Here is a 15,792-nt window from a genome sequence, read left to right as displayed (position 1 = left end):
AAAGTTCATACCTTTACCTCACCAAAGTTTTCGGTATAGCGAATTTCGGTATACCTTATTTTCGGTATGATGAATTTCCATACCGATACCGTACCTCATTTTCGGTATACCGTACCGAAGTTCGGTATACCTTACTTTTGTGGTATACCTGACTTTCAACATCAATTAATATAGAAAATTAGAGTTTTTAGAAAATTATTTATAATTTTTAAAAATAAATTAAATATAATTTATTCATAATTATATTTATATTTCACAATAGATTTTATAATTTAAAAATATATAAAAATATATTTTATATATAATTGTGTTTATATTTTTGTGGTATATACCTTAGTTTACGGTATATACCTTAATTTACGGTATATACCGAATTTCGGTATGCAGCGGTATACCGCGGTATTTGAAAATTCATACCGTTACCTTACCGGAATCTTATGGTAAGGTATCATACCGTACCGAAGTCACGGTATACCAAAAATTCGGTATTTTCGATATTTTTTCGGTACGATAAGGCCGATATATCGGTATTTCGGTATTTCTCCCCAACCCTAGGATACATAACTTAGCATAAATGTGTATATTTGGTCCGGCCGAGACGGGCTTAGGCATTATACTGGGCTTTGAGGTAAGTAATTCAATGATATCAAACAAATAGAAAAGCCAAGATATAAATCTCTATCTTGGCATTACTGCCTTATCAAAGTCTAAGATATGCTAAGAGATTAAAAAATTAGGTTTCTATTTCAGCTTAATTCGTTGATATATGATTTGTAGTACTAAATTATTTAAGAATGCAAAAATTATAAAGATATTAATAATAAAAATTGAAATTATAACAATATTATTATTAATTTAATTTTAGCATCAGCTTACTTGTGTCCATCCTTGGTTATAATTGTCATCTTTCGCTAATGTGATTGTCAATTTGTCATCATTCACAAATGGAGTATATATTAGCATGCATAAAAATATTAGTATAGCATTTCCGGATCATCGATCAGTTAGGGCATCCGCAATAGTGCGGACGATGTGACGGACATCGTCCGCCACTGTGGACGACGCGAACGATGGGCACGCGTTTCGAATTTTTTTTTGAATTTTTTCAAAAAAAATTTCTTATTTAAACTCTACTATTCACTACCATTTCACACACTCCAATTTCACATCTCTTCAATTTCTCTTCAATTATTCTCTCTCATCGACTCAAAAATGAATCCCGACGACTACGATTTGAGTACATCGGATGGCTGCAGACGGGCCTTGACTCGAGCCTTGTTCGATGTCGTTAATGAAGCCAAGGCGGAATGCTTGGCACAAATGCAGCGGGAGCAGGCGGCGGCGGCGGAGGTGCGGGTCCCTCGTCCGATATGACGGCGGACGTTTGTCCTCCGCAAGCACGACGTAGCGCACGAACGTCTGTTCGCAGATTATTTTGCCGAGAATCCAAGGTGGGGCCCGAATGTTTTTCACCGCCGTTTTAGAATGAGCCGAGATCTTTTTCTCCGCATTGTACACACGTTGGAGGCCCGTGATGAGTACTTCCGAGTATCGGGAAGACGGGATCGGTAGACCCGGACTTACGCCGTTGCGAAGTGCACGGTTGCGATCCGCCAGTTGGCCTACGGCACAACAGCGGATATGTTCGACGAGTACCTTCACGTCGGGGATACAACTGGCCGCGAATGTCTGAAGAATTTTTCTAAGTTAGTTGTGGAGGCTTTTGGCGACACATATTTGCGACGCCCGATTGCGACGATTGCCGAGCCCGATGCGGATGCACGGCTTCCCCGGGATGCTAGGGAGCATCGATTGTATGCACTCGGCGTGGAAGAATCGCCCGACGGCCTGGAGAGGCCAATTTACTAGCGGCTACAAGAGAAGCCACCCGACGATGATCCTAGAAGTCGTCGCTGACCACCGCCTCTGGATCCGGCATGCCTACTTTGGTGTAGCCGGGTCGAACAACGACATCAACGTCCTCAACTCGTCCACCCTATTCGCCGATCAGTGCAGGGGTCGCGGTCCGGCCATTCAGTTCACTGCCAACGGCCGCACACATCATATGGGGTACTACTTGGCCGATGGCATATACCCTAGGTGGCCTGTTTTTTTGAAGACGATCAGCTGCTCAATTGGTAAGAGGGGAGTCTTGTTTGCGGCAAAGCAGGAGTCCGCGTGGAAGGATGTGGAGCGGGCTTTTGGGGTGCTCCAATCGCGGTGGGCAATCGTGAAAGGTCCGACGCGTTTATGGTACAAGGAAGTCATCGCCGACGTCATGTATGCGTGCATCATCATGCATAACATGATAGTCGAACAAGAACGTGACCATGTCACCAATTGGGTGGATGATGAAGCCGGATCTAGCTCCAGCACGGCGACCTCGCCGGTCACTCGAGGATTACCGACTGGCTTCGGTGTGGTTCTAGAGCGACAAGCCTCAATGCGCAACCAACAAGACCATACTCAGTTCATGACCGACATGATTGAAGAAGTTTGGACCCGCAACCGCCGCCGTTGAGAAATTGTAGTTCTTTTTTTCGTATTATAATGTTTGAATTTTAATGAAATGAAGTTTTAGTTTTCCAAATTTTGAAGTATTTAAATATTCAAATAATAGAAAAATGATTAGGGCGTCGCTTAGGGAGGGCTATAGTCCGCCCCACTGCAGGTGGAATGGGAGGAGGATAAAAATGCTGACGTGGCAGTGCATAGGGCGTCGCTTAGGGCGTCCCATTGTGGATGCCCTTATCAATTTCGAGTCAATGTAATTCAAATACGCCCTCAAATTTGATTTCAAGCTATACTTTTCAAATATGACAATTAAGAAAAATTAAAATTTCATAATTTAATATTTTAATTTCAAAAGAAATAGGATAAAATTTGTCAAACTTCATGATTTAAATTACTATTATCCCTAATGAGTATTATGAGTACACTATATCTAATTTATTATAGTAGTATTTCTTACTGTATTTCAAAGAACGGGCATGAAATCCAGTTATTGAAATAGCTATAATCATTTAAAAGATGTAATATAAGATGCATATAAATATACTCCACAATTTTAAATTGTCATGATTAAATTATTGTATGTATACCTTTGTAAATTAATTCAGTTTCTCAAGACTCAAATAATACAGTTATAGATATTCATAATTGAATAAAAAGCAGAAAAGGAGTATTGACGAAATTTTAGCAAAAGATAGTACATAATAAATTCTCATTGCAGTTGCTTACCAATCTCTATTTTTGGCCAATAATACATTTTCTATTTGTCAAATTATATCCCATAATTAAATTTATAGTATGCTTGGTTCATGAGATTAAATCTCATGACTTAATCCTAGATGGATAGTTATGTGATAATTAGTCATAGCCAATTCCCCCTTCTACTAAATAATCTCACAACTTAAGAGTGTCTCCAATGGCGGACGTCGCGGTAGGACGTCCGCCGTAGTGGCGACGAAGGGCGCCCACGCCCGTCGGATGGGCTCGCCCGTCACCCCCACGGGCGGGCGGACGTCCGAGTTTTAATTTTTTTTTTAAACTCTATAAATATGACTCGTTGAACTTCATTTCATTCACACCACTTGTGTTGACAAGTTTCTCTCTCTAAACTCTATTTTCATGTATATCTAGAATGGGGAGTAGTCGTGCGGGTGGTAGTGGCGGAGACGCTAGTGATAGTGATAACGAATTGGATCTCGCTGTGCAAGAGGAGATTGATCGATTGCTCCGGCAGAGGCAGCAGCGGCGGCAGCAGGAGGCGGCGGCGGTACCTCGGCCGATCCATCGCCGACGTCATGTACCCCGGGACCACATTGCTGCACATATTCGGTTGTATGAGGACTACTTTGCTCCGCAGCCGCGTTTTGGGGATGCCTTATTCCGGCGACGTTTTAGGATGCATCGTCCGCTGTTTATGCATATCGTGGGTGCTTTAGAGAGAAGATACGAGTTTTTCAGGATCGGGAGGATGCGGCCTGGCAAACCCGGACACACGCCCTTACAGAAGTGCACTGCCGCAATCAGGACAACTTGGCGTACGGAGGCCCGGCCGACATGTTCGACGAGTACCTCCACATTGGCGAGTCTTCAGCCGTCGAGTGTCTGCTGAATTTTTGCGCGGGCGTTAGATCGATATTTGGGGATCATTATCTTCGGCGTCCGAACCCCGAAGACTGCCAGCGGCTGATAAATATGCACGGGTCGGTGCACGGGTTCCCTGGGATGTTGGGCAAGCATAGATTGTATGCATTGGTAGTGAAGGAACTGCCCCGTCGCCTGGAAGGGGATACACACTTCCGGCTTCAAAGCCAAGCATCCTACGATGATCCTTGAAGCTGTAGCTGACTACCGACTGTGGATATGGCATGCTTATTTTGGAGTCACCGGGTCGAAGAACGACCTCAACGTCCTCCAATCGTCGCCCCTGTTCAACGATCAGTGCAATGGCGTTGGTCCCGTCATCAGTTTCGTCGCCAACGGCAACCAAGCACAATATGGGATACTATTTGGCGGATGAGATATACCCAAACTGGCCCGTCTTTGTGAAGACGATCAAGCATGCGATCGGACCAAAGAAGTCCTACTTTGCGAGCCGTCAGGAGGCAGCGCGCAAGGATGTTGAGCGGGCATTTGGTGTGCTTCAGAGTTGATGGGGGATGGTGAAGGGTCCGGCACGGCAGTGGTATATTCCCAACATCGGCGACATCATGTACGCATGTATCATTTTGCACAACATGATTGTCGAAAGTGAAGGGGACGAACTGACTCAGTGGACCAACGAAGATGACACGGGTGCCGGTCCAAGCCACGGCGTGGCCAGCGCGAATGTGAACATGGGGGTACCTCATGGAGAGGTTGAGCGGTTGCGCGCATTTGCCGACATGCGGCAAAGAGATGCCCATTTTCGACTTCAGGAGGATATCATCGAAGAGGTTTGGACGCGGAGGGGTGGACGTTGATGTGGTTGCTTTTTTTTATCTACTATGTAATTTTTTTTTTCGAATGATGTATGTTCTTTTTTTATCAATGAAATATTCGCATTTCCCCATTCGTATTCATGTCGAATTTTAATTCCGTAAATTTTAATTTTAATTGTGAATTTAATTTTATTACGGGAAGTCCTAGTGCAATGGGAAGTTCTAGTAAAATGGAAAGGGCTAATGATGACGTGGCAGGAAGTTTTTTGTGGGAAGTCCTAGTAGGAAGGGCGCCACCGGAGACGCTCTAATCCTATCTGACTAATATTTTAGCTAGTAAACCAAACACCACATATTAATTCTACTTAATTGTTTATAATTTAATGCCGCTGACAATATTATCTCCTCTGAATTAATTTTGTTTATTCATCATCACCAAAGATCTCACTATATATATGAGTCTATGACTACTCTCTAATTCCAAACTCTTTCTTAACCTAAATTATTATTGTTAGTATTATTTTTGTTTGATTTTTGTAAGAATGGAAAAAAATGTAGTACTTCCATATATCGTTTTTTTTAAGAAGGATAAAATGCGAAAGCCATTCCCTAAAACACTGCAAAACTACCTCTCAAAACTCACAAGCCCTAACAAACAATCCCCCCTCCTGATCGGCTGGAAGACGACGGCGAAGAAATCCTATTCGAGAATTTCGGATCGCCTACCGAGAGGAGTACGAAGAAGGAAGCTCACTTCCGCAGCCGCAGAATAATAATCTCAGCGGATCGGGGCAGATTTGCGACGACATGGCCTCCGCCTCCCCTACGTGGACGTCGGAGGGAAGTGATTTGGCGCCGGAGGATTTGATCATGCTGAAGATTGACTCGCCGGATCCGTACGATGTTTTGCGGCAGTCGATTCTGGAGATGGTGGAGGCGAGGATCGATCTCAATCGGAGTGTGGATTGGAAGTTTCTAGAAGAGCTCATGTTTTGTTATTTCGAAATGAACGATAAGGAATCTCATACGCATATTCTGCGAGCGTTCGTTGATGTGCTCGTGTTTTTGAAACACAACTCAGCAAATCTCCGGCTAGTCTGCCTCCGGTGAATCACGGAGATTTGGACGGAGAGTTGTTTCTATATTAGTAATAATCAATAAAATGCTGTGAATGGCTGATCTTAAATAATGTAATCTACAATGTCATCGTTCGCTAATTTGAATCTCATTATTTATAAATATATTAGTATGAATAATATATAACTAGCACTATGCGCTATACCATTTCTTCGCGTGAAAAAACATATATAACAATCAGAATATTATTTAAAACAAACGAACTTATGCTTCATAGTAGTTGAGTTCCCGCGAAATTAGTTTTTTCCTCAAATCATTATAGATTCACTATAATGGATAAGTTCATGATTTTTGCGATCAAATTTAAAGTTCATGGGGAATACCAAATTAAAATAAAGTTCTTAGGGAAATGCCAAAGTGTGTGTTTTAAGCACCATATTAGCCTTATTTAGAATTTATCATATCTCAAACAATATTTCTTATTTTAAGTGGTATTAATTTTATTTAATTTTCTTGTTACTTAAATGTGTGCAATCTAATCTTTTACGTGTTTTACTATAAGATTTCATATTCATTTGACCATATTCATTCATCTAATTAATATTACCGGCCAAATACCTATGATGTTTACTGTGTATGGCAAATATTTTAAATAAAAGATTTAATAAAGTTAATTAATCTCTAAAATCACTAACTTTTCCCTTGTAGTGAAACTTAATCTCATATAAACATCATATTTTACCTCAAGTAATATGCCTAAATTAAATACGCGTGACATATATATAGTAGTACTAGATTAATTTATATGCTAAATTAATCATATTATGTTACATAAATCAATTTATTATTATTACTAAAATCAAATTATATCTCTTATTCTAATAAGATTCCAAAACCTCTATTTAGTTATAAAAATAACATAATCTAAGTATTCTTATAATTCGATATAAATTCATAATTTCCTAAGGTTTAATATCGTAGAAAAATCCATTTTTTGGATATTAAAGTCGTGCGACTATTTATTGCTCATGCAATCTTATATATATGGCTACAATTTTTTTCAGTATAAAAGTACTGAAATAAATGGAAATGTGATATAAATATAATTATCGTTTTGAAATAGTATATACCCAGGACTCGTCGTGCATTTACCGATAGGATAAAAAAAATATTATAGCACTCAACAAAATAGTAGTAATTGAAATTTACTATATTATTCTTTACCCAATGAAAAAATTAACGTTGCTCAAAATTTTATACAACAGTGTTTAAATTTCTATTTTTTTTTTCTTATAAAGTGATAAATTATACTCCCTCCGTCCTTGATTAAGAGTCACACTTTTCCATTTCGGTCCGTCCCCAATTAAGAATCACACTTCATTTTTATCATAAATGGTAAGTAGGTCCCACATTCCACTAACTCATTCCACTCACATTTTATTATAAAACCAATATAAAAAAGTGGATCCCACATTCCACTAACTTTTTCAACAAACTTTTATTTACATTTCTTAAAATCCGTATCCGATCAAAATGTAACTCTTAATCGGGGACGGAGGGAGTACATTCCTTGCATGTTATAATAACTCAAAGTAAATGCACCCTGATAAATGTTAGTATAAACTACAATTAAATCTCATTAACAATTTAACATAATTAATAATATACATAATACAACTCCTATATCCCCAGCCTAAAACATGCAAATCTCATTAATGGAGTACTTTCATGTATATAATATCCTTAGACCCTAAACCATAACTCTAATTAAACAAATTAGTGTGTTAAATATATTTATATGAAAAAATGCATGTTAAATATACTACTCCTAACACGTAAACCATTTTAATGTAAATTATGTATTTATTGACAAACATGAATCACGTTTTATGCGTTCAAACTCGAGGCCCAAAAAATATAGCCCAACGGAGGTCAATTTCTATTTATGTGTTTCATAAAAATAAAGCATGGAGTAGATGTTTCTAGAAGCGGCAGTATCACGAAGACATTTTATTTTTTTGATTTAATTTAATTCCTAGAGAAATGACGCAAACCCTCGAACCTTCTCTCTTATTTTCCACCTATATATATTTTTCAATTTTCTATTTTTATGCTCTTCTTCTCTCACAGTATCTTTTAGAAAGAGAAAATCCCTCAAATTCCTCTGCGCGGAGCCTCGATCTGCTCTCAGGTACTTTTCCCCATTGAATTGTGATAGCTGATGTTGCATCGTTGTTTATTTTTAGATCTAATCGATTTTCTTATTTTCTTTTTGGCGCATATGTTATGTTATTATGTTTAGTAAAAATGTGTGTTTGTGGATTCACTTCATTAGGTTGGATTGAGTTTGTGTCGTTTCTGTGGCGTTTTCGTTTGCTGTGGGGTTGTTTTAGTTCAATTTGGATGGAGTGATTGGTTTTTAGGCTCTAGAGCTTGAGATTGTCTTTACGATGTATAGTGGCCTTATTCGCGTTTCTGTTTGTATGTTTTTTTTGTTTGATTGAGTGGTAAATCTGCTGATTAATAGTATAAATTTTGTTGCCTGATACGTCAATGTGTGCATGAGATGTTGATCGGGCCAGGAGTGGAAAACGTAAACTTGTTTGCAATTCTTTTAATGTATGCTAGTGGTGGTATCAGATCATTGCTATTTTTAGATTAATTGCTACATACACATCGTTAGTACATTATTTTTGTGTGTTATTCGTTGGTTGTCGGATTATTGCAACTTTTCGATTAATAAATGGAGGGGTTCGTGGTAATTAATACTGGTACATACGTATTGTTGTCGTTTATAAATTAAATTCTAATGAATTATGATCCAGGTGAACACGTGTCACATTGCGGAAGGACTTTGCGGAAACTTCAAGTTTTAACGTAAACATGAGTGTGGTAGGTTTTGATGTTGGGAACGAAAGTGGTGTTGTTGCGGTTGCAAGGCAAAGAGGAATCGATGTCGTGCTTAACGATGAGTCCAAGCGTGAAACTCCTGCTATCGTATGTTTTGGCGAGAAGCAGCGATTCCTTGGTACAGCAGGGGCTGCATCAAGTATGATGAATCCAAAAAATACAATATCGCAGATAAAGCGTTTTATTGGACGTAAATTTTCAGATCCCGAGTTGCAGAAGGATATCAAATCGTTGCCATTTTCAGTCTCCGAAGGTCCTGATGGATATCCCTTGATTCATGCTCACTATTTGGGGGAAAAAAGAACCTTCACACCTACTCAGATATTAGGAATGGTACTCTCTGATTTGAAGATCATTGCTGAAAAGAACTTGAATGCTGCTGTTGTAGACTGCTGCATTGGGATACCTGTTTACTTCACCGACCTGCAGAGAAGAGCTGTTATAGATGCTGCAACGATCGCTGGTTTGCACCCTCTTCATCTCATTCATGAAACAACGGCTACTGCCTTAGCTTACGGCATTTACAAGACTGACCTACCTGAAAATGAACCAATGAATGTCGCATTTGTCGATGTTGGTCATGCCAGTATGCAAGTATGCATTGCTGCCTTCAAGAAAGGTCAGCTGAAGATATTGGCTCATTCTTATGATCGGTGTTTGGGTGGAAGGGATTTTGATGAAGTGCTTTTCCAACATTTTGCTGCAAAATTCAAGGATGAATACAAGATTGATGTCTACCAAAATGCAAGGGCTTGCCTAAGATTGCGTGCTGCTTGCGAGAAGTTGAAGAAGGTCCTTAGTGCAAATCCTGAGGCACCTCTGAACATTGAATGCTTAATGGAAGAGAAGGATGTCAGAGGTTTTATCAAGAGAGATGAGTTTGAGCAGATTAGTATTCCAATTTTGGAACGTGTGAAAAAGCCATTGGAGAAGGCTCTTGCTGATGCTGGACTGACCACCCAGGATATACATTCTGTTGAAGTTGTTGGTTCAGGCTCTCGAGTTCCTGCTATTATTAAAATTTTGACTGAGTATTTTGGAAAGGAGCCTAGGCGAACAATGAATGCGAGTGAATGTGTGGCGAAAGGCAGTGCTCTACAATGTGCTATTCTCAGCCCCACATTTAAAGTTAGAGATTTCCAGGTAAATGTTTCTATAGGAATCTGTTCACCATTATACTGAAGATCTTTATGTATTTATCCTTTTTTTTATCACACATTTCTATATACTGTAATGCGGATCCAAAACTACTTTTTGAAGCCTAATTTAAAAGGAAAAATTTTGAGAGAGAGTGAAACGGTAATATGGCTGCCTTAAATAATTTTGAGAGCTTTATTTTATATGCTGGCGAAATGCAACACTGGGGAATATGACATTGGGTGATATGACTTTTTAGTGTCCGCACATTTATCTTATGCTTTTCAAATGTCTTGGTTCATATTAGCTTTGCAGGGTGGGGTGATCTCTGGAAAATTATTTCATAGTTAGACTGACTTATGTATGCTCTTCCCCTGTGTAGGTTAATGAGAATTTTCCATTTTCCATTGCTTTGTCATGGAAAGGATCTGCTTCTGATGCACAAAATGGAGCAGCTGATAATCAGCAGAGCACTGTCGTATTCCCCAAGGGAAATCCTCTACCTAGTGTTAAGGCGTTGACTTTCTACAGATCTGGCACCTTCACTGTGGACGTACAATATGCCGATCCCAGTGAATTGCAGGCACCTGCAAAAATTAGTACCTACACGGTAGCTTGTTATGCATTCTATCCATTCACTATCTATCACATGTGTTTCCTTTACTTAGCATTTAGCATAACATATCCTCTTACTGGACTGCAGATTGGACCTTTCCAGTCCGCAAAAGGTGAAAGGGCAAAGTTGAAGGTCAAAGTCCGTCTGAATCTTCATGGCATCGTCTCGATTGAGTCTGCCTTGGTAAGATTCCAATGTGTAGCTCACTAGATCCTTCCATATATATTGATATCACAAGCTTGGAATTTTTGTGGATTTTATGTTGTAGATCAAACTATTGTGCTTTCTATTTCTTGCACTTATTTTCTTGTATCACAAAGACATGGGGAAAGGCAATTAACAAATTGGTCTTCTGTGATATTTAAGCTTAAGGTCACCCCTTCCATTCTAGTTCCTGTCTGGAAGAGAATATCCTTATTACCCTTGAAATTTTAATCGTTATACCTTGCTGCAGCTCTTAGAAGAGGAAGAGGTGGAGGTCCCAGTTGTAAAAGAGCCAGTTAAAGAGGCGACCAAGATGGAAACAGATGATACTCATCCCAGCAGCACAGAAACTGATGTAAATATGCAAGATGCTAAGATGGATGTCCCTGGAGCTGAAAATGGTGTCCCAGAATCAGGAGATAAGACATCTCAAATGGAAACGGATAAGGTTAGCTTTGAATGATAATTTTCCTATTGATGATGATCATGCATATGCTCATAAACTGTGAACTACATTTAGTTTTTTCAATAAATATACTGTATATTTTTATGGTACTTCTGGAACGGTTCTCAATAAACAAATTTAAACGATAGCTGATATCCGAGTACGGTTGATTGGGGTTAACTAAGTCATAGTTGATGTGTCCATATACTAGCAGATCGCATTGAGATATCCATGGAAATGCTTCGATTTTTGTTTTGCATTTAGCTCATGACACCCAAGCTTTATACCTGCTACCTTGGCACCTTGTTTATAACTATTGTTGGTATCCATCTCCATATTATACACAAGTGGTTGTTAAGTGATACCTTCACCCCTGGTTTTATTTCATCAGGTGGAGGCACCAAAGAAGAAGGTTAAGAAAACTACTGTCCCTGTATCAGAAATTATATATGGAGGTCTTGCTGCTTCTGATGTGCAAAAAGCTGTGGAGAAGGAGTTCGAGATGGCATTGCAGGATCGAGTTATGGAAGAAACTAAAGATAAAAAGAATGCTGTAGAGGCCTATGTTTATGACATGCGGAACAAGGTATGCATGAATCTTCATCTGTGCTGACAACCACAACACCCTGATTCTAACCATTCTTTCTGACTGCAGCTTCATGACAAATATCACGAGTTTGTGACAGAGTCTGATAGAGAGCAGCTTATTTCTAGACTCCAGGAGGTGGAAGATTGGTTGTATGAGGATGGTGAGGACGAAACAAAAGGAGTATATATTGCTAAGCTGGAAGAGCTCAAGAAGGTGGGTTTCGTGTATTTAATCTGTTATTTTCTCCTTTCTCCTACATCTAAAAGATGACAATGACAATTTTTTGGGTGTCTCCTCCTTTTAGCAAAGTGACCCCATTGAGGAGCGCTTCAAGGAGCATTCAGAGAGAGGAACTGTGATCGACCAGTTTATTAATTGCATCAACAGTTACAGGGAAGCTGCAATGTCGAATGACTCCAAGTTTGATCACATTGACCTGGCCGAGAAACAAAAGGTGTGTTTCCCTTTCCCTACATGCCCACATGCTTTTTTTGGAAGCTGTGCTGGGAACACTCGACTCAGTTTATGTTTCCACTCTCCAGGTTCTGAGTGAATGTGTCGAAGCTGAAGCTTGGATCAGAGAGAAGCAACAACACCAGGACACACTTGCAAAGCACATGCCGCCTGTTCTTTTGTCTGCTGATGTTAGGAAGAAGGCTGAGTCTCTTGACAGGTACCTTGAGAGAATGAAGGCATAAATACAGTATCCTTGATTTATGGTTTCTGAAGAAAACGATATGTGCTGTTGACAGGTTTTGCAGGCCCATAATGACGAAGCCAAAGCCAGCGGCCAAACCATCCACTCCTGAGCCAACACCCGCATCGCCTTCTGGAGGTGAATCCCCACAAGGGACGGAGAACGGTGAAGCTGGATCTGGAAACGAAGCATCGCAGCCTGATGCGGAGCCCATGGAAACAGATAACCCGGAGAACGGAGCAAGCTCTGCATAAATCATTCTTTTTCTTAGCAGTATTTTTGTATGGGCGGATTTGGGACTTGGTGGTGGGTTAAGATTTGATCTATCTGCATGGAAAATGCTTTGATAGAAATATTTCAATTATATTATTTTATAGGTGCGGAGACGTTGTACAACCGTTTTGACTCTTAAAAAAGGCTTGTGCTGAGTCTTTGGAGGTGCCTCCCATTTTTATATTATCGAAACATTAAAATGACATTGTTTATGCCTTACTCTTACAAATCTCAACTGTATTTTCATTATCAGCTTGAAACCCTCTTTAGTATCTGTCCCTTCTGAAAATCCAAATCTCTATGGAAGTCCATACATTCTCTATAGCTCAACCATTTGCTGTCGCTTGCCAACCTGTGTCTCCTCGTATATATTGTTGAAAATAAACACAAATGTGAAATAGATGACATAAATAATTGTTTACTTAGTTTGATACAATTCATATTTATGCAAGTGGGTCATGCCACTTAGGATTTTCATCATATAATTTTGGACTACAATTTATAATGAAAGAGTGGCTTTATATATGGACAGCATAAAGTGTTCCAAGTAGCAGAATTTTCATCTCCTATGTGTCAAAAATGTAATTATACTTTAACTTCACATTCTTTCTCCTAAAAATGAAAAGCTTATTATTAAGCCAAAAATATAGCACTTTAACTGTCACGGCATAGAATACTACATTCGTTTTGTAAAAATATAAACTTTTGAACTAGCACGGGTTTAATACAAAATTAGTAAAATAAAAGAAAGATATGAAGAAAAAGTGCGTCAGTGAAAAGTTTGTATTTTTAGGAAATAGAGGGAGTACTACTCTTCCAAAGTTCATCCAAGAAATTATGTAACGAAATCATCCGCTCTTAGTGCACTTTCCCAAAAGACTTCATAAAATATATATATTTTTTTTTAAATTAAATTTTTTGAAAGTTATGTAATATGACGTACAATAACTTTTTAAAAATAAATATAGATTCTATTATTTATTATATTCAATTGCATAGGATGCTTATTTGTATGCTTAGTCGCATGAATTTGTACATTTAATTTCTGTCTTTATACGGCAAAGTTTCATCTCTTTCACTATCTGTACTTATCTCCATTTCTTTAAAACAGATCAGCAGAATAATCCTTAAATGACCTGTCACTCAAATTCCTCACTCACTTCATTTTAAATTAAAAATTAAATAAAATGAACTTCTTCTTCGTTTAGACACATTATTATATATTGTCAACCAAAATAGTTTCTCTCTCATACTAACCATGTGAGTATTCCTTCACACATCACAAAAATCACCTTCCTCTCATGAATTTATGGTGCTTTAATGTAGGCAGTTTGTAATTAAGCATAAAAAAAGAAGATTCCTTTGTTTCTTCTCATTATATTTTCTTCTTTGCAGTTATTTCACTTTGCATTCAGCTATAAAAGATGCATTTTGTGCACCATTTTGACATACCAGAAGAGAAAATTCATTTATACAGATAAAAACAATTATTTTTTAGGGAGAATTGTTCTAAGTATGAAGCTCATGGAGTTCCAGCAGGATGCACAATTTTGGTAATTCGACTACATTTCTCCGTCAATCTATCTTAATTTCTGGCAACGTTTTAATAATTTATCATGTTGGAATCCTTGATTAGTTTTGCTTACTGGTTCAGTTATAATATAACCACAAAGAGTGTAACTCTGATATAATTATCTTTTGTTTATCGATTTTTCTTTCATCGAATTGATTTTTATCTCCCTGTATGCGCAAACAAAAATTTTAATTGAAGAGCTCCGCAATTTTATCTTGAGACTTTCGACAGCTTTTGAAATTTAGGAATTAGGATATAAATATGTAACTTTTTAAATCATTTTTATTTACCATTTTTTATATGGACTGGTATTAAAATTATTAGTCCGATTTTCCTCATTTATAATTCTAATGTTTTTGTTTAATAAGTCAAAAAATTAACCAAAATATTGATATTATGTATTAATTGAATTTTTATTTTATTTTGTTTTCATTCAAACCCATTATGTAATTTTAGATTTTTTTTTTATATTTTGAGTTTTGTGTGTCAGATGTGTTTGCTTTTGCTTGTATTATTTTTTTAAAAGGGGATCAACAATGATTCTCCATCTACCCCTATGATGACTCGAATCCCGGACCTAATGGTTGGAGGGGAAACATCTTATCGACTGAGCCCCGCTTCGTTGTAGATGTGTTTGCTTGTAGTGAGTGTATGCACTGTGCGGTATACTGTATTTATTTTTATTATATATTCAAATTGTACTACAATTTTAAGAGATCCTAGGATTTGGAATGTAATCAAATAACATACTCCAAAACCCAATTTCAAATCCATATACCCTAACATTTTTTTCTTTTCTAAATCATTAGACATTTACTTTCTTATTAAAGTTGACTTCCCTTCTTTAATTATATAATTCCCCCTCGTTCACCACTTTTTCTGTAATTACTAAATACTACTTCCTCCGTCCGCGAATAGGAGTTCCGTTTTGCCATTTTAGTCCGTCCGCGAATAAGAGTCCCGGTTCATTATTACTATTAATGGTAAGAGGCCCCCACATTCCACTAATTTATTTCACTCACATATCATTTAAAATTAATATATATACAAGTGAGACTCATATTCCACTAACTTTCTTAAGCCAACTTTTCTTAACATTTCTTAAAACCCGTGCCGGATGGAAATGGAACTCCTATTCGCGGACGGAGGGAGTACTATACTATACTCCTAGTATATTAAATACCTTATCAATCCATCATAAAAACATCTAATTATACTTGATTCTTTTTTTAAAAATGTATGTAGGTACAACAATGACTCATCTTCTTCAACAGATTCCATTTCAACACAGAAAAGGGAAGGGCTATTGGCTTTCGACGTCACACCATTCGACGAAGATCACA

General features: G+C 38.1%; 2 protein-coding genes across 2 annotated transcripts; both read left to right on the top strand.

Annotated features, from left to right (window-relative positions):
* Nucleotides 1-1,894: 1,894 nt before the first annotated feature.
* Nucleotides 1,895-2,521, top strand: LOC125209909. The gene has a single exon (XM_048109483.1). It carries the CDS (start codon nt 1,895-1,897, stop codon nt 2,519-2,521), a length of 627 nt encoding a protein of 208 aa, XP_047965440.1.
* Nucleotides 2,522-8,060: 5,539 nt separating this feature from the next.
* Nucleotides 8,061-13,095, top strand: LOC125213605 (heat shock 70 kDa protein 15-like). Its single transcript, XM_048114246.1, has 10 exons — nt 8,061-8,196; nt 8,831-10,058; nt 10,435-10,662; nt 10,756-10,851; nt 11,123-11,320; nt 11,709-11,903; nt 11,973-12,119; nt 12,211-12,360; nt 12,449-12,579; nt 12,659-13,095. The coding sequence occupies exons 2-10, from the start codon at nt 8,889-8,891 to the stop codon at nt 12,855-12,857; spliced, it is 2,514 nt and encodes an 837-aa protein (XP_047970203.1). The 5' UTR covers nt 8,061-8,196; nt 8,831-8,888; the 3' UTR covers nt 12,858-13,095.
* The last annotated feature ends 2,697 nt before the right edge of the window (nt 13,096-15,792 follow it).

The sequence above is a fragment of the Salvia hispanica genome, chromosome 3, assembly GCF_023119035.1.
Source record: "Salvia hispanica cultivar TCC Black 2014 chromosome 3, UniMelb_Shisp_WGS_1.0, whole genome shotgun sequence".
In the NCBI taxonomy this organism is placed as follows: domain Eukaryota; kingdom Viridiplantae; phylum Streptophyta; class Magnoliopsida; order Lamiales; family Lamiaceae; genus Salvia; species Salvia hispanica.
The sequence above is the reverse complement of the archived record's forward strand: the minus strand, read 5'-3'. Positions and strand labels throughout refer to the sequence as shown.

Bases quoted from the DNA above. Each gene is read 5' to 3' on its own strand.
- LOC125209909 (XM_048109483.1), top strand. From the start codon at position 1,895: ATGATCCTAGAAGTCGTCGCTGACCACCGCCTCTGGATCCGGCATGCC.
- LOC125213605 (XM_048114246.1), top strand. From the start codon at position 8,889: ATGAGTGTGGTAGGTTTTGATGTTGGGAACGAAAGTGGTGTTGTTGCG. The intron at 10,059-10,434 runs GTAAATGTTTCT...TCCCCTGTGTAG, and splicing joins TTAAAGTTAGAGATTTCCAG to GTTAATGAGAATTTTCCATT. The intron at 12,120-12,210 runs GTGGGTTTCGTG...TCCTCCTTTTAG, and splicing joins AGCTGGAAGAGCTCAAGAAG to CAAAGTGACCCCATTGAGGA.